The 27,686-nt window shown below is 34.8% G+C and overlaps 2 protein-coding genes across 6 annotated transcripts in view; one reads left to right on the forward strand and one right to left on the reverse strand.

Moving 5' to 3' along the window:
- Window positions 1–875: 875 nt before the first annotated feature.
- Window positions 876–4,094, forward strand: LOC128157917 (uncharacterized). The gene is made up of 4 exons (XM_052820576.1): window positions 876–999; window positions 1,192–1,680; window positions 1,812–1,924; window positions 2,187–4,094. Exons 2-4 carry the CDS (start codon window positions 1,213–1,215, stop codon window positions 3,901–3,903), a joined length of 2,298 nt encoding a protein of 765 aa, XP_052676536.1. The 5' UTR covers window positions 876–999; window positions 1,192–1,212; the 3' UTR covers window positions 3,904–4,094.
- A 1,274-nt stretch (window positions 4,095–5,368) lies between these two features.
- LOC128161317 (forkhead box protein P1-like) overlaps window positions 5,369–27,686 on the reverse strand; it is a 49,779-nt gene continuing 27,461 nt past the window's right edge. For all 5 annotated transcript variants that reach the window (XM_052824572.1, XM_052824570.1, XM_052824571.1 and 2 more), the window contains 12 exons: window positions 26,008–26,242; window positions 20,190–20,360; window positions 19,802–19,940; window positions 18,785–18,872; window positions 15,730–15,819; window positions 15,275–15,617; window positions 14,740–14,816; window positions 14,150–14,251; window positions 12,563–12,684; window positions 12,270–12,354; window positions 11,949–12,088; window positions 5,369–8,321 (listed from right to left, as the gene is read on the reverse strand). In XM_052824572.1, coding sequence (XP_052680532.1) covers window positions 7,973–8,321; window positions 11,949–12,088; window positions 12,270–12,354; window positions 12,563–12,684; window positions 14,150–14,251; window positions 14,740–14,816; window positions 15,275–15,617; window positions 15,730–15,819; window positions 18,785–18,872; window positions 19,802–19,940; window positions 20,190–20,360; window positions 26,008–26,242 — 1,941 coding nt within the window. In that variant the 3' untranslated portion in view covers window positions 5,369–7,972. The remainder of the gene's footprint in view (window positions 8,322–11,948; window positions 12,089–12,269; window positions 12,355–12,562; window positions 12,685–14,149; window positions 14,252–14,739; window positions 14,817–15,274; window positions 15,618–15,729; window positions 15,820–18,784; window positions 18,873–19,801; window positions 19,941–20,189; window positions 20,361–26,007; window positions 26,243–27,686) is intronic.

A 27,686-nucleotide genomic window follows, 5' to 3' on the forward strand; every position in this document is an offset into this window, starting at 1 on the left:
AGCTCAGAATAACGGACACCTGTCCACCCCACCCCACCCCCTAAAAAAGCAGTAACAATATACATGTACATGTACTTTAAACCCACAAAAAGAAAACAATAAAACAAAACAATAACAAAAAACCCAGAACCACAAATTCTGGAGAAAGATTCACAGGTATTTCACACAAAACTTTCAATCAGTCGCCAATAGGGCACACGTTACAACTGGTTATCTCTCTGGAGTTTTGAAAATTCAAATGACACTATTTACAAAATACCTCAAAGATATGTCGTTAGAAATATATCGTTATCGTAATATGTCGTTATCCAAAGACATTGTAACATTGATCATAATACGAAAAAAAAAAAAATTCAAAAAATGGATGAAGGGTAATTGTCATCTTAAATCATCTGACTATTTTCTCATGTACCAGTAATTACATATGGCAATGCATAAAGTTTAAGTAAACAATTGAAATTTCAAGATGATAGGGTTTGTTTCCTTTACCAAAGACAACTACATAGTGAGGATGTATACTAACGAAGACCGTCAGGGGTCTGCAGTCATTTCTGGGGATAATAACTTAAAACACTAACCTGACAAGTCAACATTTATATTTTTTTCAGCTCATTTAATTGTCATGAACAAGTTTTGATTCCCAATTACCTAAATTTTTGTAAAGGACACTAGCGTTTTTGCTATGAAAACAAAGAACTGTTCTTTTGTTGTAAGAACGAGTTAAAGTAAAAGACCATTTACACTAGAATCACCCAGTAATCCACGAACTGCAGAACAGAGTACAAGCACCATATGTTGTTGTACGACTATATCGTTTCAATGTACATTTATCACACAGGAACATGTTTGGTGAAATCAGGCAAACACCATCGGCTTTCATTTGGAAAAATAAAGCAGGCTCCAATACGCGTTTTGTTATAGCCCCGCTAACAGTTGTTGATGTGCTCTCCATCCTGCAGTCTATGACCAGGCGCTGGGGACTGAATACAGAATTTAAGGGCAAGTTGTACACTAGTATTTTTTTTTTTACAGAATTCTTTGAGAGAACTGAATCTCCAAACATAAAGTATCTGACAACGTGTTGTAACTTTTTTTATCCAGGTTTTAGCGGGAAATAAGTTTTTGGTGCCATCATTATATCCATGCTTACCATCTTTTTCTTTTTCGTTTTTTTTTGTTTTTGTTAAAAAGGTTGAGAAAATATCAACCAGGATGGGAACTGGAGGGGGATGGATCCAATCTTTATTGGTATACTTGTACATCACAGCGCCGTGTCACGCCCTCGTATATGAAGAGAAGATGCCACATTTACTCCGCAATTGTTTGGAACGGACAAGTCATAAAAAGGGCAACGTGACGCGGGACACAGCCGAATCCATCGACTACATGTGTACGAAGGAATATCTGTTCAAAACCCCCGAGGAAAGATGGCACCCAGATCTAGATAAAGTCATAAACACTAAGACTCTTAGAAAATTTGCATCTTTGTTCAAAGAACTTGACATTGGAGAAACCAGGAGTCATAAAATACGTTACAGATACTCCAGTATCAAGAGACATTTTGTCAGGGTCAGACGAGCAACGCCAATAATCCGTAAAGAAATCCGAATGCTGTCAGAGGAAGAAAGACAGAAGTTCCTTAAGGCTCTGGTGGCAATGAAAGCGGACACTAGCGATCCCGTATAATCTAACTTAAAATTCTCTCTCTCTCTCTCTCTCTCTCTCTCTCTCTCTCTCTCTCTCTCTCCGAAATACTATCAAGTTATCATCGTTTCTCCAGTAAACACTATATTTCAAACTGTTTCTTTTAGCAAAGACAGCCAAACGTATACGACTGGTTCTGTAACTTGCACCCCAACAAGGTGGCTCCCAATGCGCACTATGGGCCGGCGTTCTTTGGATTCCACCGAATTTACCTCTATCTGCAAGTGCTATTACCAAGCTTTTGAATTATAACTTGATCAATAGCTTGCGTATTCGACTTAACGATTTTGGTTCAAGAAAGTGCATACCGAAATGGTATCACTTTAAGAAATTTGAAATGACAATAAAAGTATTGTTCAAACTCTTTTTTCCTATACAATTTAGAAAATACATGTTATAAGCTGTACAATTTTGTCCTTTTAAAATAACACGTGTAAACGGCTGTAATTATTCTTTAGATTATATTTATATAACTTTTTCAGATTTGAGCAACAGCTGAGGACATACGAACCAGACACGTTTTTGCCATTTTGGGACTCCACGTACGAAAGTTTACTGGGCACTCCTACATCCAGTGTCTTGTTCACAGAAGATTTTCTGGGCGGGGGTACGGGGACAGTCACGGACGGACCCTTCAAAAACTGGAAGCACGATAAGGTTGGTGTCCTTATTAGAAACACTGCCAACAGTGGGCAGCTCTTCCAGCGAGAGACAATAGATAAAATCATGATGAAGATGTTTATGTCGGATATTTCAAACCCTGATGCCGAGTTTGATGTTAACCTTGAGGCAAAGCATGGCCAGGTCCATGCTTGGATAGGCGGCGCTATGGATAATTTGGACTATTCGCCGGCGGATCCGATCTTTTACATGCACCATTGCTTTGTTGATGCAATCTGGGAGCAGTTCAGAGATAACCAGGTCAAACGTGGGATGGATCCAACATCTTATCCCGACGTCACCGAAGGACATGCAGCGAACAAACCGATGAAGCCTTTTTATCTAGAAGTGAAAAATGGTAAGAAAATATACTTGAAGAACAAAGATGGGTATGCCTTAAAATGGTCCCAGTTAGTACGATACGTATATCCAAAAAGAGATTGCAAGAGAAATAGCGATTGTCAATCAGATGTGATGGTGTGTCGAGAGGAGCAGTGTATGACGATGACAGCTCATGAATACGAGGCCTCAAAGGCAGCGCCACCACCGCCACCACCGCCGCCACCAGCACCACCTAAGAGACGACATTCATCGTCTGTATATAAGGCACCCATCGGCAAAGCTCCTACCACTGCAGCTTTTTTTACCACAACTCCAGCCCCCACGCGGGGTGTAGACGACCTTCCTGGCTGGGATAACTGGTTTATGTGGAGAAAGAAGAGAAGCGTTAGTTATGTTCACACACGATATCCCTATCCCTATCATTATATAAGGCGCCATCTTTACTACCTGACCAGACGCTACAGGAACAAGTCGAGGCAGCAGAGGAGGGAAAAGATAGGAGAGGTTGGAATCAAGTACAAGTACTCTGATGAGAAGACTTCCCCGATCTACCATTCTCTTCAGAACACGTTTACCATCGACGGCGTGGAAGATATTGACAACTGGGTGTATATCCCAATTATAGTTTATTACAGACGACCAAACGAAGTCCATTATGATGCTCATCCTATAAGCCATGGTCATCCTATCATGAATAAGGACGTCTTCAACCAGTATCACGATGCCAAATACATCACGCACAAAGTGGGCAATCCTGCAAAGAATGCCAACTGTTACCATATTGGTTCCGGGGCCACCAAGGTATATGTGAAGGCAACAGGGATGAACTACAATGGGTTCTACACGGACTATGCTCTAGTCGATGAAAGGCAGCCCCTGTCCTTTGGGTTGACCGAAGTCGGGGTGAAGAAGCCGGTTGGTAAAACTCCATCAAAAGTCTATATTTCTGCCCACGATCCATGTGGCAGAAGTTGTAAAGCTCGGTGTCTGGTCGCGGGCTCCAATCCACCTCGTTACAGACCGTGCTCAGGGACGATTGGGGTCACCTCAACGGGGCCTCTGATGTACAGTTCCAACATCGGCGACGCCCATCTCAACACGTACGATTTCTCAACCCTTCCTCCAACTCTGTCCAGTAAGAAAATATTCCTTGTCTTCTATTGTGACCAGAGCGAGGTGTGGCCATGGGACGCATGATAGCAGATTATAAATCTTGAATAATAAGATGTCACTATGTGCCATTTGATGAAATACATAAACTGTGGTCAAATTTTTATTGTCTTTATTTAGAGATATCCATGAATATTCTGTATTGTCTGTTTTCGAACTCTTGCCAAAATTATTTTACATGTACAAATTGAAAAATAAACTTGCGAAAAGAAACAATATTTAATCCTCTCAAAATATTTAAATACTGTTGACGTGGATTACATGAAGGTATGTGTGTGTTTCTTTCAATTTGACTATGTTTGCTATAGGACATGTACAATATTTGATATAGGGTTTGGACAGTTAGAGAACCAAACACATCTTTTAAAAAACACTACGAAAATACTAGTATTCTTTAAAAATAAATGATTTTAGTATTAAACCGTATAAGAAACAGATCCACATCGCTCACCTGACTAACAATAGCCATGCCTTTTATCAATTTGCGTTAAGCTAAAAAGATGCACATTTAAGTGAAGTATAATTATGTTGTTTTATTTTTTTTTTTCAAATCTTCCCAATAAATTTTCTTATGTTAAACATCGAACCTCTTTTTTCAAAATTTCAAAGATTTTTTTCTGTTTATCCTATGTTAATTTCAACTCCCTACCGTGGCCCGAGCCTGACCTCGGGCATCATGATTTGAACAAGCTTGAATCAACATTACGTAAAGATGCTTCAACTCAAGATTTAGCTTTTCTGGCGAATTAGATTTGGAGAAAACTTTTAATGGATGCAAACCTTTCAATAATTCTAAATTATATCCCTATGAAAGAAAACATAGCAACGAACTAGTATAATTTTTACTTAAGGGTGACATGTGCCAAGTTTGGTTAACTAGTGGCCCAGTGGGCACTGTGACTCGGCAGTGAAAAATTTGAAAAGTTTAAAGACGGACGGACACCGAACAAAACGCGATCAGAAAAGATCACTCGAGTTTTCAGCTCATGTGAGCTAAAACATGAGATCAAATAACAATGTAAGTTTTCATCACCAATAAGAAATGTATTTGAATTAAATACGCTATATTTTGATAGAGAAATCAATTCTCTATGAAATTAAATCTGTTGTGCATAATTGAGGGACCCAAAACTGGCGTGCCTTACTATAGTCCTAATATCTGGACACAAACGTCACTATATTGTAGTCATTAACATGTGTTATATTATAGATTATCAATATTCTTTAAAATCAGTTTAGTACTACGTTCTTTTAGAGTAATATTATGAAATAATCGTATAATAACAAATACTTATCATACATGTAGTATAGTATTTCATTCTATTACTGCTTTCAGTAGAATAACTCAGAATATGCCAGGTTTGTCGTTATATAATTTATAAATGTACATGTAACTTTTGATAATCATGATTGGTCACGTTTTTCGTATGGAACATAGAACTCAACAAATCTCGTTACCCCCTCCCCCATAAAAAAAGAAACAAAAAGAAGATTTCCAGCATACTATCAATTTTATTCTGACTGACATGGGGGATGCAGAACATATACAACAATTTTGTGATGATGAAATGCACCGGTCTTTGGAAACCTACTATTAACAACCAATGTGATTGGTCCAGTCACAATGTGACGTCATCATGAAAACTGATTGACCATGATTATTTCTTTTAAAAATTTCATTTCCTGAGATGAAAAACACGATGATCGTAAAAGCGAAAGTCTTAAACAGTGTGCTAAAAGAAGGAAAATACAAGCTGTAATAAATAACAAAGAGAAAATGACTAGACATAATGAAAAAGGGTGAAAGAATGAGGTAATATTAAACATTCGAAAAAACTCCGGCCTCCATATGGTTGTAACTTTTAAAATGTTTCGTTAAGGAAAAATGACCAAGTATGCACTGATAAAAATCTAAAGGCCATTCACACAATGGAATGGGGGAAAGGACAGTTTTTTTACAACCCTGATTTGTAAGCGCTATGCACGTAGTGCTTTACACTTTTTGTTTTCTATATGAGCAACGTCTGATAAAGAAGACAGAAGCCATTTTTGGATGAATATTGAACAACGCCTGCATAAGCTGAATCAGGGATGTTATAAAAATGACAAGAGGAGTTATTTCCCCTTCACCTCCGTGACATACAGTCTTTCTGAGCATCACGTATTCGGCAGCAAACTCTCAAACACAATGTCGTACAGCCAGAATATAGCGTCAGGAACAGAGGGTGGTGAGAACTTCCCTCTGGAAAAATCACTTACAGCATTCTTATTCTTAAATAAGTTTATCTGCATGATGTCTAGATAAGGCAGATGATTATGTAATATGCATTTTCTACAGGCATATAGCTGTTCTTACAGCTCCCTGAATAACATACATTCTTTTGGTCTGGTAAGAAAATGGTGATATTTTGAGAAAAACAAAAAAACTAAGGAGAAAAAACCAAACAAATTAAAACTGGAGCAATTACGTGTGCATTTACACTATGAGTCTGGGTTCTGGCCCCTGATAACATGGAGAATTAGACCTTGCAAGCAAATACACAACACCTATACAATACTTATCTAAGAGAGTCTATGTACATTGCAGGATATCAGAAAAAAAGGGGGGAAAAGCCTGCGAGATTTCTTAAAGGAAATCAAAGGGTAGTTATAAAAATTTATCAGTTGATAGCTCCATTTAAAAATCATTAAAATCATAAAAAAATTCTTGGATGCCATAATTTGAGAAAGACCCAGAAAAATATCTATGGAAGATAAAGAAAAAAAAATGAATACAGAACTGGGTAATAAGCTGGATGATATTTCTGTAGCCTACAGTTGACCTTTTGATAAGAGTGAACACACGTTCCATGTTATATGTACATCTGATTCAAATACTGGTTCCATATTGACAAGACAGACCTGTGCTGATTTGTCAACATCATCAATGCCATTTCTATTCATATGTTATACCAGGTATGTCAACATATATACAAACATTAAATATGATATACGTCACCATAGGTCTTACATGATCAAAAATAATACATCATGTTTTGAACATTAGTTGTGTACCATGAATATTATGCCCTTTATCACTGTATATTGTATTTTTCATCAAAGGTCTAAAACTAAAGCAATATCTCAATAATACTGGACAAAAATAGTCAGTAATGTCCATATCATATGTCTGAATAATTTAAATTTTCTTTTTTTCCCCCAGATAATGGTTCCAAAATAACTAATATTTTGAAAGAGGTGAAAAATACCCCCTATTAATATATTTTGGCATTTAAATTTTTAAAAACAAAACTTTTTATCATGTGATATTGTGAAATCATGATAAAAAATTATCTGAATATGTAAAATATTTTAAAAATAACCTAATTAAGAAAACATGAGAGTGAATTTATTTAAAGTAAAATTCACTTAACAATGATATCAGGTCTCTGCTTTTGTCTCGAGAAAATTTCATATGCTATTGCAGAAGAGAATAAGTTCTCCTATTGCACACAAAAACAAATATTTTAAAAAACACAATATATACAGCAAAGCAAAAGTTTAAAAATAAATCCCAACCATCAAATAATTGAAATTGTATTCTGAACATTAAAAAATATACTGAAAAATTATTTATTTTGTACAAAAAAAATAGCCTTATTCTCTTAATCAGGTTGTATGAAAAGTAGGAATATAGAGAGAGAAAACTGGTTCATTTCAAACAGAAAAATAAAATCCAAAACTTGTCATGCAATTCAATACACTATAATAATTATGTAACTTGAAGCAAAACACAACAAAAACCAAATTCTATAACACTAAAACAAGGAAGAATAACAGGCAACAGTAGCACTTGAATATATATTCTACTCAAAGAAAAAAAAATAAAATAAAACTAACAATGTTTAAAAACAAGACAACTTTTGATTGGCCACAGAGATAATAATGACTCGGCGACAAAGATCTCCGACAGGTCTAAAAAAAAAAATTATACATGAAATCATAAATAATTATTGGAACAGGTTCAGTTTGACTGAACTGTAATACAGAATGAAAGTCGTTAAAAAAGTTTCCAACACACTGTCCACAGAGAAGCTATTCTGACCGCTTGTCACAGTCAGGATCCCAGCTCGGACATATTGGTCATCATCACATCCTGTGATGTCGGCACTGAGAGAGTGTCCTGATTGGATGAATGTTGTCCAATGGGTGAACTGGACTTTGGTGACCTCGAGAGGGGGGACAGATCTAGACCCTGTTCACAACCTGCATCTTCCTTGTCCCCCCGGCTGTCCAGGGATACCTCGCTGTCAAACTGGTTCCTAGGGGACAGATCCAGGGCTTGTTTGGAGGAGTCGTCACCCTTGACTGCCACAGAGAGGGGACTGTTCACGGTTGAGTGACCATTTTCAAGGAATGTGTCATCTCGTTCTGAGCTTTCTTCTTTGACATCAATGAAACTGTCTCTGAAATGACAAGTAAAGAAATGCTAAGATTATTTCACATGTTGAATTGCATTAATGCTGCACAGAAATACTAACCCCCCCAAAAACTTTAAACCAAATGTTCATAATGCAACAAAAATATGTTAGTAAGGATATTACATTGAAAATTTTACTTTTAAATTTTTGTATAAATAAATAGTCTATTAATGCTAATTTCAATAAATTAATTCTACATTAATTTTTTTCTATAGCAAATTTTGCATCATATATCTCAAAGATGTCAGTCTTAAAATCATGAAAACCATAAATATACAAATTCTAAAGGTGTTGTGTGCACTTTTATTTGCCTACTTCAACTGTCATTAATATTAATAAACATAAATAAAATATGTTACGTAAAAAAGCAATTGAATAATATTAAAGGTATGTCCCAAAAAATTTTGTATACTCAGATCTAAAATGAATTCATTTTCATAAAAATTTAATGCAATACACAGGTATTAAAGAATGAGTAAATTCTCTCATTATTTTTGCTTCAAATTCAAAAAAAGCCAAAATGACCACTTTTTTCCAATCTAAACATACACATGTATTTGAAATCAACAGAATAATGTAAATACTAACAGTTTTCATCATTTAAGAGATGAAATCAAACACTGATTTAAATTTAAATTTAAAAAAAAGACATGGGAGAAATATAGAGACTGCTATATTTAATTTTTTTTTCAAGCCAATATTTTAAAACTGGACAAATGTTTAATTGTGGTTCAGAGTGGAGAAGTATTTAGATTTTTGGGCAATGCACAGTAACATTTCTGTTTAGTGCATTACTTAGAAGTAGGAGAAATAAGGATTATCGTAACATCCTCTTTTTGTCAGTGTCTGGATTGTGGTGATTTAAGCGGTGGGGGTTGCCAGGGACAGGAAGGGCTGACAACCACAGGAAGTTGATCTCTGTCACCACAAACAAGCTCCGCGCTTCATGTTTGGGCGAACTCTGAATCGCTTATTCATCACTTCAAAACCACGACTGTCATCTCGTCAAAAGCCACGCTATTTCTGAGCGTTGTAAACAAACAACATCAACCATTAAAATGTCATTATTAGCATGTTCATAGCCTTTTCCCAATTCATCACCGAGGCTTCTCAACAAGTATGCATAATGAATGAATTTCCCGGTTTAATATGTCAATTGTATTGAGAGGCAAATAAATTTCCTTGGGACATGCACTAAATAGCAACAGGTTTCATTTTGATTACTTTTTTCTTATTAATTAAAGATGATACAAAAATGACTTCTAAGTTGATATATCATCCTGGCTTTAAACAACGCTCCTTATAGACACATTTGCAGTACACCAATAAAAAAAGGTGTATGATTTACATACCGGGGCTATTTAACTGACACAGATTTTATCATATTTACGCCTATATTTGATGTATGTATCTAAATCGTTCATGTGGTTATAAAACAGCTAATATATCATAGATATGAATATTTTCTTTTGTTATGTCATTTTTAAAGATATTTATAAAAGGTACACCAAAAAATATAATGACTTGCACAAAAAAGATTGATTCTATCATTTTGAAATTTATTAGGATTTCATCAGTATCCAACCTGCATTTTTCTTTGGAACTTTTATTTCTGTATGCAATTGTATGGTTAGCATAATGTAGTTTTATCAATATCAAAGCATCCACAGCTTTTAGCACCTATTCTAACGTAATGATTACTTTTAAACAAGGGGAACAAGAGGAAGAGATTCGAGCAAACATGTTGAAGTGCATTTGAAAAGCACAGAAGGCACTGGGTCAGTGCCCGTGATTCATTCAGGTTTCGGCGGCCTGGTACGATGTATGTAAAACAAGTTGTATCTGCCGTAAAAGTTCGCTCGTCCTCTCCGCTAACAAACAAAAAGAGCAACAGAGGCACGACAGAAGCCCCAAAATCTGGTCATGTTTAATGCATACAACAACATCACGATAGATGGATTGTCACACAATGAAAACAAGTGAGCAGACTTCAGGAAACAACTCGTCACACATGAGCCGCGGTGCACTGTCGAGGGCTGTAAACGCCACTCGCGACACCGATAGCTGTCTAAGTTTGCCCCAGTGACCTAGGCTTGTCAGTTGCGTCAAATTATCCACGCTTTATATTTTTGGCAGAGTAAAGCGTGGTTGTTTTCTCGTTTGAAATTAGAGTTTTTCAATTGACTTTAATGACATCTGATAGATTGCTTGTCATAATCGGTTCAGCAAAGGGCGAGGCTTTCACGCACTTCATGTAAACAGAATCAAATTAGCTAATTATCTCTAGACTATTTTGACTCTTGTTTTATTATATTATGATTTATGAAATATAAAACATCTGTCTCTGGTGAACCAATAAGAAACATAATGTCTATGTAGGAAGCGAATTGTATGTTTAATACAAGAGTATATGTGACCCAGACAAAGCATTTTTTGTTTGTGAAGCTATTAACAGGTGTTCATGGATCATGAAAACTTGTCAAATATATGTCACTTTGTTTCCAAAAATTGTCAACATAAAAGCATGAATATTAAAACTTATTAGCACAATCTTTTATACGTTGAATTACTGAGATAGATTGAGAACAAAGGAATATCATTATTGGTTTCAGCCCTTAATTCACACAAAATATTAACATTTTGATCAGCGCAACACTGTCCTTTTTAAATATTTCATGAAAATTTCTTATGCAATATATCAGAGTATACTGACGGAAATAGCACGACCATCAACTTGATATGGAGTTGGCAGCAATATAAAAATTGATTAAAAAACCTATTTGGGCAAAACTATTGCCCACTATCTTTGAAAAATAAATAATAAAATAGCCATTATCCCTTTCATTTCATTAGAGAATTTCCTTAAGTAAAACAAATGATCATTTGTCAAGGATTCATAAGTAAAGTATTTCCTCACATCAATAGCAATAATTCAATTTCTAAAAATCAAGACCCCTGCTAATTGACTTTGAAGATTTAGTAATGCATCCAAAATTAATTGAAATAAAATTAGCATTACTTTCCTATGTAACATTCTATTTTATTATTTTACTTTCTGATAGCAAATTGTGTCACAATTTGTATAACAGATTATAGAACTAACTTCAGTGCAACCTTTAAAATTTTTTCCCCCAAAAAACCTACCAATAATAATTAATGCACATGCTGCTTGTTTATACATGTATAATAACATTTTACCATTTTTCTGGTTTTATAACACCATCCATAATAAACAGAATGAAATAAACTATGCCAATCCAAGTTTTGTAATTTAACCAAGACAAACCAAAATGCATTAGTTAATTGTTCTGGGTAACACAGAATTGAAGTTGAGAAAATTGTTCATGTCATTTCCAAATGAGATTAAGAAGAACTTCAGCATATCAGGGTTTTCCCACCCAACAACATGATGTTCCTACAGGTCCTTCATTAAAAGTGCCTAAAAGCCTATTTGATTTATATTGATACTTCTTTGACACGTTTTACTCTTGTTGAAAAACTAACAAAGCAAATATTAAAATTGTTTGAAAATTTACTGATGTTCCTTACTACAAGAACTAAAATACAGAGATAATAGGAGTAATATGGAGTAACAGATATTGGTTGACTCACCGTGAGGGGGACTCGTACTTGCTCAGGTTGTCTGAGCTACTGTTCCTGTTGGACTTCATCGACAGATCCTCTACTCCATCCATAGACATGGAGCCATTGCTGTACTGGTGATTTAACATGGAGGCCTGTTCAATGGCAGCCTGCAAAGATTACATCAATTCTACAAATTTGATTTTTTAGAGAAATTAAAACTACAAATAAGATCTTCTTGGAAAACACTCAGACTTTAATTCTATTTAACTGGAGTTGGCAACAGTGTCACATCATTTAAATTCAGAAATCAAATGTGCTGATAAATTTTTGTTTATTCTCAAAATTTACCCTTAAGGTGGCATTGAAAGTCTCTCCGAAAATAACAGGTTCAGCATTCATTGAGGGACTCTTTACATCTTTGACAGGCATATTTCTGAAATTCAATAAATTATTTATCATAAGTGCATGATCTTAACAAAACTTGCTTATAATTAGGTCCAAATTTATTCAAGGCCAAAGATGGGCAAAACATAATACATGCATTTCTCTTTGTCTTTCCAATAGTGACCTGAATATCACATTGAAAATAGAGTTTGCTTAGTTAGATTTTGGAGATGATGAATGCGGATGTATTGCCGTACCCTCCGAGTTTCTGAGGTCGTCGTTTGTAGAACTCCACCTCATCCACGGTCCACACGGCTCCTTTCACATTCTCAACTCTCATGAAGCACTTGTGAAGACTAAGGTTGTGTCGCACCGCATTCTGTAAACCACAAATATTAAGGGAAATTGAAAATAAATTATCTAAATCCAAAATTTCAAATGAATCATTTAAAGGTAAGAAGAATTGAAAAAAAAAAAATTAGTTGCGAATTTTGTCACTTTTTTTATTCATCTCAGGTGAAAAAATTTTTTGAAAAAATTATTTGCAAATTTCATCAATTTTTTTATTTATTGCATGAAATGAGGATCTTCTGATTTTCAATTCTAATGATCTACAGACTAAATCAAAATTGAGAGCAATAAAAAAAAGTAAAATAAGATTTATTTGAAATTTTAATATTAACGTTTGATTTATCTGTGCGTGCTCCAATAACGACGCTGTCCTAGTGTAGAATTTACTGCCCAGTGCTTCAATAAATTAAACCTGATGACAGTACACTTGATCACTGTATCAGGAAATGCATTTTTTCAGCCCATCATAAAAAAAGGTAATTAAAAATTACGAGTCCATCTGACAGGTAAATTTAGATGCCATAAATCAATCTTTAGAAAATTTAATTATACTTGTTATTTTAACAACAAACAAAAATTTCATCAAAATTCAAATTTTTGTCCACAGGAAAAAAAAAACACTCTTCTATTAAATTAAAATTATTATATGAACAAATTGATATTATCAAAAACAACATATTTGATATTATTCTGAGAGTTTAATACATTTAATGCATTGAAAGCATGAAGATTATTTAAAACAAAAAAATTTAAAAAATAGAACAAGGAAACAACAAATATGCATGCAGAAGAGGCAAAATAAATATTGCATAACCTGAAAGAGGACTCATCTATTATACAGACCCCAAAATATTTTTATTTAAATGTCAAGAACTATTTAGAGCACATTTTTAATCTAAGCATACATGAAATATGATAAAATGTTGTCAAATATTTTTATGTACTGTGTGAAAATGCCTAATCATTTCCAATTTGGCAGTGGTTTAATTCTATCAGTAAATCACGCTGAGGTAATTCATTATGTATCAGGTGAACAGGAAACGCTGCTAACATATTTACACAATTTGTTGTTTTTAATTATACACCCTGTCTTTTAATTCATGCTCTATTTTGACTGATGTAACAACGACGGTCGAATGACATTGACATCTGATGCTGTACTTTTAAATCACGCTTTACGCCTTGTGGAAAAAATTTGCAAGTTATTCATCGAAATAAAACCATACAGATGGGAATCTTTGATCTAAAATAGCATTTATTACAAAGGTGTTTTTAAAATTTCTTTTTTTAATAGATAGCAAATCTCATATTTATTTTACTGATTCTCATATTTTCATTTTTTGTTTTTTGATCTACAGAAGTCTAGTAGCATTTGATACATGTACTAAACATTCAGTCATATTTTGCTTGAGCTAGTTGTGCCCCTTTGAACTTAGGACTGCAAAAATTTCAATAATCGAGGCACGTCAGAGAATAAGATGATAGGACTGTACCTTCCAAGTCGCCTCATTGCGTCGGAAGTAAGCAAAGGTATTCTGGAACCACTGGTAGATCTCGTTTAGTGTCAGCTGTTTGTGAGGCGATTCAATGATAGCCTGTCAACAAACGTGTATCATTGGATAATCAAATCATTTATCAGTGATTTAACATTTATTAGTTAATCAGATCTAACATATCAATGTGTTACAAGGTTCTCATCAACAATCTTCTGTTTCTCAAGATATTTCCCTTTTTATTGTAATCAGTTGCACCTGACAAGAGTTCAATAGACCCCCAAAAATGTGAAATTGCCCATTTCAAAATCATACTTCATATCAATCAAAAAATTTAAATCCTAACTAAGATGTGTCTCTATTTTTTTTTTTTTACCTTTATTTACATTTACCTGTATAATTACATTTGAACAATATAAGATGAAAAAAAAAATTGCAAGGTGTACATGACTTAGCAACACTATTACAAATTGATTGATAACTTAGTACCTGTTCCTCTTTATGAACAGTCAGAGCAAACACAATACACTTTGTTCCATGAATGGATTACCGATTCTTCAAAATGTAAAAAATAAATATGGCCTGCTTACCTGGCGAATTAATGAAGCGTACGTAAAAGGAGGTCGTACATCAGTGCTCTTGTAGAAATCACGGTTTCTTTGGATTTCTATAAACAGAAAAAACAGAGTCATAATGTTATTCATTAATGTTGTCAGCAATTTTCCCATCACAGACAGATATTTGACATGTATTAAAATATCATCTGATTACTGTAACCTTAAATTCAAAAAGATATATTTAAGATTTATATCATGCACTATTAATTGTGGAGAAAATAAATCTACTGGTATTCTTTTCTGCGATGTTATTTTTTCAATTTTCCTCAAATAGAGCATAATCAGTAAAGATAGGCAATTACGAATATAACTTTAGGCCTCATTTTTAGAGAAGCATTTCAGTAAGCTCAATCATATACACTACACAAAAATTATCATTCTTCAATCTTCCTCCAACAAAACTATATGTCAGATTGTCCTTATTTAACATACAAGTTCATTCTTACCCTACATCATACAATAGAGTTAGAAAGATTATCAGAAGAAATTATGGCTATTTAAGTCGTACCCTCTGAGGTGCCGGCTGAGATCGGGAGGTTACACTTGTCTGAGACGCGACGTCTCATTGGTCCACCGCCGGTGGGCGTTGATGGTTGTGAGTGGGACTGAGGTGTGGGGGGCTTGGAGAGTGATGTCACCATGGAAGGGGGGATCCCCAGGGAAAGGGACATAGGGTGCGTCACCATGGGTACAGGGGTGGGTGGGGCTGAGACAGATGAGACGGGGGCCTGCTTCAGTGGGGAAGACAAGGCTGCCACTGGCTTGGGCGGGCTGGGGGCGGCCACCACAGGGGAGGTCACTGTTGCCATGGAAATGGGAACAGGCGTAGAAACTTTGGGATGAAAAGCTTTCTGAAAAAAAAAAGCAGAAATGTAAAGTAACTGAACCTTTTAATCTAAAGTAATGATAAATAAATTCAAATTTTATTAATAAATCAAATTAGGATGAGGTTAGGCTGTTTACCTGTGGGGATGGAGGGTCTGGTTTAGCCTTAGGCTGTTTCATGTGGAGATGCTGCATCATACCCTGAAGCAGTTCTTTCTCTCTTACCAACTGTTGAAAAGGAAAAGAACACCTTTGTTAATGCTTCATAATTTTATTGTCCGAATAACCTCCTGCATCCCTTCTGGTATCAATTTAACATCCTTGGTTATTGTAATAACCCCCATCTCAACTTCCCATCCATCATATTTCTGATATTTCATTTAAAACAAGATGGAGAAGTTAACTGGTGTTTCCAACAACAAAATATTCTAGTAAATAACAAATCAATTGTTATTGCTTAATGATTGAATATCCTAAAGAAAAAAAAATCGTATGATAGCCAGCTATGAAGAAGTAAAAAACTAATACTTATAGGGGAAAAATTATGCAATATAACCAAAATAAATCATGAAGTTTAAGGAAACAACTTAGCTATTCATTATATTAATTTTCCGGGGGAAGGTGGTGTGTGAAATCAAAAACTGTGTTTTTAAAATTCCATCAATAAATATTTTAAATAGAGAGTTTGAGGAAACAGATGACTCAGGTAAATTCATACAAAGACATTCCATCAAAATCAAGCTGTCAATTGGAAAAGATAGATGGGCACGATTGGTGAGAATACATCTCATAACCGTCAAAATCATCACAAGGTTTTGTCAATGTTGTTTAGCACTTAATTTAATTAGGACTGGTTTTGATACTGTTTGACAATCCACTGACAGGGGAACAGACAGACTCTCTACATCCCTCTTAGCATTAATATTGCCAGGATTTATAGGCAACGTGGAACAAAATCTTTGGCATGCAAAAAACATTTTACATGCCCCCCCCTTTTTTTGACGCTCCAATTAATATCATATTTAATAATTATATACATAGAGTTTGAGTGCTTCAATTCTTTCAGTATACATTGATAAGATTATATTATATTTTTTATATCCTCCTTAAAAAAAATGATCACATTACCAAAAACAATTAAATGCTTTTCAACAAAATTAAAGTCCCACGGAGATTAAACAAACATATATTTAAGATGCCGTTTTCTTTAATTAATTTGAAGAACAATTTTTTTGAAAATATAAAATCTGCAGAGATCGTGACATTTTCAGACTAAATGATACTATCTCCGGGAAATTGATGGCCCCCATCTGAGAAAACACAGCAGAAGCAATCGGATCATATTACAAACAAACAAATATTGAATAATGTTATCGAATTAAGCATCAGAATAAAAAAAAATGTTTCGGAGGGAAAGGACCCCGAGCAAATTACATCAAAGTATCATTTACACAAGCCTAAGTGATAGCTAACGGTTTATCGCTACCGGCAGTGTATCATGATGATGAATACGAATACATACATGGTTTTAAATCAATTAACTGGATCTGTCATGTAATTTGAATACCCTTGTAAGCTGAGAAGTCAGACTTTGTTGTCTGGATATGACAGCTAGTTGTTTTCATTCAATTTCCTCACAATGAGGTTCTAGCTGATTTTGGTACATGCAGCCTAATTTTTAAAGATTAAAATATATAAGAAAAGTTTGGCTTTTGTTTATTTTAAATTAAAAATGTTTTAATTAAAAAAGACACTTATTATAACATTGAAGTTTAAATAAAAAATAAATGATTTAATAGAAATAAATTCAAATTTATGTGCATTTTCAAGGTCAACTGGGTTATCTGTAAATGTTCTTATGGCATTCTGTAAAATTATTCTAAACATTCCTTTTCCCCCCTGGCTGAATTCAATTTAGTTAATTAGAATTTTAGGTATTTATTTGTTGAACTGAGCGCATTACAATTTCATGATAAAGTTACTCAGGGAATTTCAGGCAGATCATTTTTAGAAAATTACATCACATTCGCTTCCCATTCAACAAGTTCTAATCATAGGGGAATAAAAAAAAAAAAAAGAAAAAAAAGTTAATGTTCTGGGCATGTATCAAATTTATAGTCATCTTTGCACTAAAATCATGCCCCCCAAAAAATCATGCGCTTTCAAAAAATAATCTGATAAACGGAAGTAGCTTTTTCATGCTGCTTTTGTCTAATGATTAAATCAGGAAAGCAGTACCTTTACAATGCAAGTTGAATATGCCAAAATGGCTGACCCTGGGGCCACCCCCACTTGTACATTTGACCCACTGACACACTGAGAATCTGAGGAGCTTCAGTGTCTCAACCTTTCATGTCTTTGACACCTAGTTTTAAATTCAATCACAAACTTCCCCTCTCATGTTTTTTTTGGTCACAAGTCATTCTGATTAATGGGTGAGAAACAAAAGAAACTCTCCCAGCTGCTACTAATTACCCAATGTTGCAGCTTCCTTTTCTCATTCATAAGTGTGTCAAATGCCTGAGAAATGAAAAAAAAAATATCTACTGCAGCAAAATTAATCCACTTGTTGACAGAGGCTGTGGGTGCTTATCAGAATTTCCATCTTTCCCGTATCCTAAGGTGCAATCCGTAAATAAAAAAATAATATGAAGCTGTTTTGCAATCATCAAAGACAAAAGTGTTGATTCACTCTGCCCGGGTTTACTTAATAAACCCACTGATTACTAAAATTAGCGTCAATAACATGCGTTGCAATCAGTCGTTTAACTCGGTCACTGGGTTGAATTAAGAGTCCATGAGGGATGGTGCCCAATGACAAATGAAAAGCTGAAGATTCTGCGTAGCAGGAGTCTTAATTATTTCTACAGGCAACATTCCTTTAATAATCTGTGTCTTTTATCTCTGCTGCTGAGCCAGTATTTTATTTATCTATGTATTTATTTGTTCACGTATAAACTGTTACAAAGCAGGATCAATGGTAAAGAAAATCAATAGTAAAAAAATAATTATATACATCATGGGCATTCTCAGAATCCTAAATAACCTAGTTCTAGCTGTGGCTAGAAATTTATCCCCATCATCTCTCTTCAACCACCCAACTCTTCTTGAAAAAAAAAGTTGAAAAATGGGGGGGGGGGGGGGTAGTTATTAATTTTGGATCTGTTTAGGCCCTGCAGTGCTAGGATTTTACCTGGATTTCCAGCTGGCTGACCACCTGCATCTGGACACGGGCCTGGGCGGTACTCCGGTCATCCAACTGATGCTCTGTGGCTAAATGTCTGTAGAAAATAGAACAAAAAAGTGTAAATCACCACTATATATAGTAGATCTTTTGTATACAGAGAGAGAGCAATTTATTTTGTTATTAATCCAAACTGCAACAATCATTTCACAATTCACACATTTTTGTAAGTATCACCATTATGCACTTGAGGAAGACTGTTATCTAGGACAATGAAGTGCATATCTCTTTTGATTTCACGAAAAATTCAGATTCTGTAGACATTGAAATTCAAGACTAGTAAAAAATATGGCACGTTTTGGCTGCTTAATGTGCGCTACCTGTGTGTTTTAAAAGATCATGTCATTTTGTTTTTAAATATAACTGATAACATTACAACCTTGAGAGAGAGAGAATTTATCCTTTAAAATATTTTCCCAGTCATCAGATCTAAATTTAGAACAAATATTTGCTACAAAATGTGTAAATGAAAAGAACCTCCCCAAAAAACAGCACAGAAATAAACTAGAAAACCTCTTTGATGAACTTGACAAATATTTATCTGATAGTAATCTTGTCTCTTCCTTCTTGTATTACACGGAACCCCAGAATACAATAGTGATATTACACACAGCAGTATTCATAACCAGGGCTCTGGTGTCACTGAACGCCTTTGCTCAGGGTGACTTAGACATTTCACTCCGGCACCACACTAAACTGCTCTTTACTGAGGTGAAACAAACTCTCCAATGTCACACTCTATATACATAACCAAACAAAAATATCAAACCACCCCTAAAAAACCATGACAGTTTTTGCTTGTGGTTGTAGTGACCAAACAATCGTGTTTGTTTACAATAGCTGACTCAGAAAGTTTATAATACTGGATGAGTGGGTTGTATAGATTTATTTATTGTGATTCAGTCCCAATTTATCCCCCTGAAATTGAAAAAAAAAAAATCACACTCAAACAGTTTCTGGATTTACCTTTGGAATTCTCCCTGATCTTCGCATGGGGTGTCACAGTTTGGCCACTTACAGCGTCCATGCCGAAACAGACAACCTGTTTTAGATGACCCTGATTTTTCTTCTGTGTCAATGGAAATAGGATGCTGATTCATGAGACCTGAAGAAGATGGACGAATGATATCAATTATCTAAACACCATCTACTGTCATTTATTTCATAACCGATCATCACACTGAAGTAAATCCATTAATGTTACCATTATCTATTTTAAATCTCTTTGTTTAAACAAAAATGAAAAAAAAAAATATCATACATAATTCACTACAGCCTTTAACTTTTGACATGTTTTTCCATTTCATTACATTCATTCCGTTTTACATTCTACCTATCAGCTTTCAGACTTTACCTGTTCCAGGTAAGAATCCGTCGGGTGACAGCCCGTTGGGCCAGTGCCCCTGGGTTGGGGGGTTTGGGGTGGTCAGTCCGTTGAATGGCGACTTCGGGTCTCCTCCCTCAAGCCCCGATTGGGCGGCCACTTCCTTCCACAGCTGCTGAATTTCTGTTGGGGACATCATTCCTGGGGGATACAAAAATGGTCTGGTTAGGAAAAACATGACTGTCATTTCTTGGTGGTTCCCCCACCACTCACAGTACTTGCTCCCACTGTTTCTCTGACCCCAAACTACTAGCTGTTAGTGCTCTGAACTCTGGCAGGGTTGTGTCAGGCAGAAAATTTAATCAATGTTCTTGTTTTCCTAGTATGATAAACAAAGCCTGTGTTGTCTTTAGCCCACAACAATAACAGCCAAACATTGGCAGCACCAACAGTGTAAACAATACATTTCAGTATTGATCTTTGAGCTTCACGTTTGCCACAAAATTTTGCACACTGACTAATCAAATCCCTTACAAAAATAATAACATTTCACATGATATGGCCATTTCCATTTCAAGACCTAGAACGTGCACTGTTTGCATGGTCACACTGAGAGACTGTTTCAACAGACGAAAAACTGCTGCCTTTGCCAATTTTTATTTCTGACTGCCTGAAAAATAAACAATGAATATCTGGCTTGTCTGTTCGGCCTACATCAAGGTCACAAACAACACAATTTACCCTGTAAACAAATTAACTTGAATCCCGAATTGATGTTTGTACAACAATAACTCTACTATACAGGTCTTCTCAAAAGTCATCTACCATTATTTATGAACAACCATCAGCTGAAAGAACTACTGCAGAAGTTAACAAAATTATCTCTACCTCAATTGCAAAGCCCACGGGTCTAGGGGGTGCAACACAGAATTTATTGAATAAAAGGATAAAAAAATGTGGAGCATATCAAAAAGATATGTAATTTTAACATGATAATGGCAGCTAGATTGGGACTGACAAACAATATCTAAAAGAACTGCTGAACAGAGCAGCGGATTTCAGGTTAATTGATAACACGAAGTGGGTCGTTAATTTCCGCTGCTGCTATTTTTGTTTACACTCTGCACAGCCGAGATCAATGAACTACAGTGTACTTGTTTGTTTTATTTTCTAGGCAGATTTTTTTTAAGCTGAATTGTTCATCAGGCATCTGCTTAGGGGTTTTAAAGCTCTGAATTATTGAACTGCCTCTGTAGCAGCTCAAAGGGGCTGATAAGATAAAAAGGGAGATATGAAATAACATTGAAAGAAGGGGGGAGATGAAAAAATATGTAAAAAATGAAGTATCTAAGAGCAATAAATTCAATCAAATCGGTCATGATTCTCAAGTTAATCTCCTGGGACTTAATTGACACTCAATTTGAAAGACATAACACACGTAACATTATTTACAAAAGCCAAGTTTCCAAAAGTAAATAGTTTGTATCTTATGTTCAACACTGTGCCTACATGGATCCCAGAGCCCGGTATTAGAGCCCCACAGATGCAGCGTTTCCTGCGCCAGGGCCCTAGTCTGCAGCAGGTGAGAATCCCAGCTATCAAGATAAGGCCTGGCAGCAAACACAAACACAGTAAACAAAAGCATTAGTTCCAGGCAAACCTGAGTAAACAAACATGGGGACCACCCTTGCCCCAGTGTAAACAATGCACGGTATAAATAGCAACATTTTTTATCAGTCTCCACCAGAAAAATAAGCAAATCAAAACAGCTAACTCCACTCTCCTCACGTTTCTCAGGTACATAGATCGATTCTGCGATCTCAAGTTTCAGACCAGAAATTCTTTCAAACTCGGGATTAGGTTTTTTTCTTTTTAAACTTTCAATTTATGTACGTGCACTCAAGCAATTAAAAAATAATAATATTAACTATTGCTCGTAATCAAAATAAAGTGTACAAAATTATATGAAATTTTTTTCCTAAGAGTTTAAACAAACTTAAATGTTTAAGATTGAATTATTTTTTTGACCCTAATACATAAATCAACAACTCTTTTTGTTTCCATTTGCTCTGTCAATTTCTTTATCGCATCCGGCCTGAACACCATCTGCTGAGCATGAGGTACAGGCACATGTAAATCTCTAACTTTAATAATTAATCAATCAATCAACACATTATTTCCACATATACAGATAAAAAATATTGATACAACTTCCTAACATATTAAGTCCCCCTTACATTTAAGATTTCACACAGATTTCATCTGGTAGTGCTAGTGAACAATGTTGCACAAAGACTAATCTCCATTTATATAAACGACCATAAAAGATCTTTATCCCCATAATCTTTAAATTCTTAATACAGAATATTTGATGAGGGAAGAAATACGTGCAGGTACATTGAAAAAATAAAATTGATAATGCCTCTGATATCTATCTTGAAAGACCGGGCCAGCTTAGTTAGGGCAGCCCATCTTACCATTGCGCAGGTACATCTGGAGTTCAGTGGGTCATGTGACAGGTGGGACTTGTTGGTGTTTACCTGTTTGTTTACCTGCATGGCCACAGACAGGGGGCCCCCAAAAACTCAGGTGTCGGGCTGGAGTAATTAGTTGACACCTTGTGTCCTTTATGTTTATCGAGTGGTCTAAACATCACATTTACTGGCATGTGTCCGGCCATTCACTCCCTGACACCTAACTGTCTTCCTACTGACACACATTTTATTTTTTGGGCTCTTGTCGCCCCCCTCTGATGAATGTATATTGCTGACCATGTTAATCCAGGGCTATAAGTGTGCTGAGCATGCATTTTTACCAAGTGACAAAGAAAAAACAGTTCTTTTATAGAAAAAAAAACTTTAAGTTTAAGGAAATAAATAATGGGGGAATGATATTTAGAATATATGCACTTAACAATTATTTTATGTGAAAAATTTCACCTTCACAACACAATTATGAAACATAATTTTTATACAGTGTCAATTATTTTTTCTCCTAAAAAAAAAACCAACTTCAAAATAATAAATATATATACATGTATAAAAATTTAGGGTAGATATACATTACATGATGAATTTTTTTTCTCCATCTCTGCATGAAATTCAGACACGCTTAGTCTTGCATGATCAACAAAACAAGAAGTACATGCACAGATAATAAATAAAAACTTTCCAGACTGTTTAATGAAAAAGTTTTAAAAAAAAAAACCCTGCACTACACAAAATTATCCAACATCACTTGATCATCATACACAGTCAGTCATGACTAATTCTAACCATTTTGCTCTGTAATTTGGGGAATGACTTTGTGGAACTAAGAGAGAAAAAATAATTACAAAGGGAGTCTGTATTTTTAGAAAGTGCAATCTTTATGTCTGAAGCTTGTTGATTACACAAATTTTCTCTTGCTAGGTCGTCCATTAACTTGCGCAGTGACCAAAGCATTAATTTAGAGAAACCTTGTATATGGATGTTTTTTTTAGCTGTTTCAATTGTCAGGCACTCTTAGTTATTTTTTCTTTGATCTCCTTAAATCCAAGTTAAAAAAATATTTCACCTAACCAGATCGAGTAATTTTTTTTTTAATGGTATACTAAAATAAAAGTACACAGTCCCTTGAAATCATGATCAAAATGTTTATTTATAATTGCATTGTCTCCACACTTTTTTATTCTTTATATCCTAATTATTTTTATGCTGTAAAGCAATTCCTCTCCTTCACACGTGAAAGAGCTGTCAGTTATATTGACAGCTGGATCAGTGAAATTGACACTGCTACAGTCCTGTACAGTTTTAATGTACCTAAAAAGTGGCTCTCTTTGACATGTCTGAATGTTCTAGTCAATTACCAGTGTAATCCCCAGATGCATGCATGCATTCGGATTAATAGAGGAAGTTATATATTTCACTATAAGCATGTTGTCATGACATCTCGCTGAGGAATATTAATACTTTTATCCAATCTCCGCAAGAGAAAAAGAATTAAATAACATTTGATTTTTTTTTTCAAATATACTAGTTTAATGGCCGGTTGATTAATAATTTTTCACAATTTTATTCTTTATGTCTAAAAATTATGTGTAAATACTATTCAGTACATAATCCATTAATCCATCGTGATAAAATTGAAAGTGATTTCTACCAAAAATCCCTGAACAAATCTTGATAGGTAGATTCTATCACTATATATTAAAATAAATTTCCTGTATTCGTATAGAAATGCTATCTATCCTAATCTTGCAAAAAAATCGCATACATGTACCAAGTTCTCCATTACAGTTTAGCTTATACAAATCTCAGCTACAATGATAATTAAGGTATATATTTTTTTAACTTCAAATTACATGCATATTCATCAAAGCGAGCATCTTGGGAGATGTTCTGATTTCCTTGAAAAACTGTTGTTGAATGAGTAAATCTTTTTCAATATAGTTTTGCCTCAATCAATATGAAGGTCACACTGGTTCTAGGTTCATCGACCTCTAAGGCTTGTTTAACCTAAAATCAGATTTCTAATAAATACATATTCAATAAACTAGCTGTATTTACAGAGAAGGAATCAAGAAACACTTTTAGCCTGATACCTATAATAAAACACCTCTGTGATTTATTAGTCCATTAATGTCTGGAAAAATAAAGGCAATGATAGCTTGATTGCCGATTTAATAAATCTCGGCGTTTCGCTGCTGCCTTTTGGGAAACATTAAAAAAAATCTTACATGCACCAATCTATCGAATATGCAATAAAAAACATTTTTACAAATTTACAGACAGAAATGGTGGAAAGTAACACACTGAGGTGGCCTTGATAAGGCTTAAAGACTCAATCTGTTGCCATTATTCTCCAAATTGTTGGTTATTGGCACAGTTTTCACAAGTACAGTACATATATAGCGACTAAAAGTGAATAAACTAATAAAACGAAAAGAGGAATTAGATACAAAACCAAACTAAAATAAAATCAATTCTGTAAAATAAATATCTGCACTTTTCAGTGATGCAAACCAGTTTGACATTTCTTTTAATCAACAGTTAGACAAACAGCGACCCACAAATTAAATAGATTGAGCTAAAAAAACTAAAAAAAAAAAACAACACAAAAAAGCCATGGAAACTGGTGTCTTGTAGTTGGGCCATATAAAACAAGTAAGCGCTGCTGATTGAAACAAGACTAGTCAGCATATTGCATCATGTCGTGGGCAACAAGCGAATGCATCATACCATGTTGTGCGTCCATTCCAACTTCCTCCAAACATTATAAAACATCATTATCGTTTATTTTTTTCTAATTTTATTTGTTAGCAGATGGTGATCAGGCTTGAGGAAACGTCAGAATTTCGACATCAGGGCTTTGACGTGATTCATATCAGATGTAAATATTAACATCATGAAAGACAATGCAACAAAACACGCAGATAAGCCTCTGGTTTTTGATTTGCTCTGCCCCTATTTAATTATAACACCAGGCTCAAACCTTCCACAAGCTATGTCATATTGGCGAGCAGATTCAATTCAACTATTTACTTTAATGATCTATTGAATTTGTTGTCTGCGCTTATGGACAGACTTTGTTACAACACAACCCTACAAAAACCTCACAAATTGAATTTGTAACTTTTTTTTATGTCAATATAAGTGTTCAACAACATAAAAATTCATGTTTATAAAAGAAAAAACACAGCTGATCAACATCTATTTTGGGTTTACAATGCAACTTCTCAGGAAATTCTTAATTATCTGAATTTATAAACTTTTTCTGCATTGTAGAACTTGTTCACTCCCTCTCTAAACAGTCATTCCATAAAATAACATGCGCTAAAAAAAACATAACAACTAAAAAAGTCTTTTACCTTGTGGGACTCCAAATGGTTGTACAAGACATGCTAGAAGGAACTGTCGTTGCTGGAGCTGTATTTGCTGAATTTGTTGCACGAGCTGCTGTTGTTGCACAGCCAGCTGCTGAAGTTGTTGCTTACTGTTCTTATTCTTGTCCGAGGTGCCCTGCATCAGCTGGGATTGCTGAATGACATTCAGTTGAAGCTGCTCATTCAGTTCTTGGAGGATGTGTTCTTGTAATTTCTGCTGCTATTAATGAATAAAATATAACATGAACATTTTTATTAAAGTCTTGCTCGACTTTTAAAGACTTGTTATGAGTATATACAAAAAGATAAATAAAAACCTGTTTATATATTATTCCTGGTATTAAAAGAAAACAAACAAAGATGAAAATAGCAATGGAAAACAGCCGTTACAAATATACCATAAACGAAGCGGAAATATAGACTTTCAGTAGAACGCTGACAAATTGGAAATAAGTGGCTATTATTTACAACTCTCTAAATTTGGACCACAGATAGGCATATTTGTGTAATTATGCAAATGACACCCCATGAACATACAAACAAGGTCTCAATTAAGGCCCCGAAACAAATGGCCGCGGTTTCCCGGGCTGCTTATAAATTACAGACAAATAGACATCCTCACTTAAAGGGTACCTGCAGCCCAGCCGATGTGAAACATATGTTAACGAGTTTATTTACCAAAATATAATGCAAAAAACCGCATCGAAATCGGTGCAAAAATAACGGAGTTACGCCTCTTCAAAGTGGCTATTTTTACCTGCTTTGGGAAATCTAATCAAGAGAAAACAGAATTAGGCGATAACGAGGCTTCAGCGGAAGTGACGTCACGAGGTCAACAGGAGGGAAATTTCCTTTCAAAGCTATACAAATTAAATTCGATTTTTCAGCCAAAATGATTGATATAGGTCTGATGTTTTGACTTATCTTGTTATTTTAAGTATTGTAGATCTAGAAATTTGTATCCGTTATTATTTTATTACAATGGGATTTCTTTTAAAAGGATTTTAAAATTTGTTATTCTCGTCGCCTTTTTACCGATGAATACGATATCTTAAAACGCTTACATAGGCAAATTCATGTTCATTATTCATTTTTTGATTACATAATATCCTTTCACACACGAGTGATCCGAGACAATGACATAGGTAAACAGGTAAACTAACGAAGCCACTGCTCCAGACACACGTGTATCTGGGGCATGTATACACAAGGTACACGAGTCTGGTGAACGAAGAGAGGGTTTCACACCTCTAGGCGGGTAAATTGATTTGTGTATAATTAGCTACTCAATTGTTAAAAGATAAAACAGAGAAATAAATTAGACCGTGTAAAATCAAGCATTCGTCAGCTAAAACATGTGTATAGTCCGTCAATCAGTGATCAAAGAATCATGCATGATACTATTAAATAGTAAATCTAATGTTCGAAGTAAATGCCTTTATTGTTACTTATCTAATCACTTCATAATGACTAAATTTATAATTCAGCAATTGAAACCTTTTTTATGTGATCAAGTAATTATTTGGGAAGTAATTACGTTGTTCTTTATAATTTCTTATTTAATAAAGTGCAACGTTCTTTCGAGCGCTATGGTCAGCAATTTTAAAAACGCTTTATAACTCCGTATAGCTTAAATTGTAATACTGACAACGAATCATTATGAA

Source organism: Crassostrea angulata, chromosome 8, assembly GCF_025612915.1.
Source record: "Crassostrea angulata isolate pt1a10 chromosome 8, ASM2561291v2, whole genome shotgun sequence".
Lineage (NCBI taxonomy): Eukaryota > Metazoa > Mollusca > Bivalvia > Ostreida > Ostreidae > Magallana > Magallana angulata.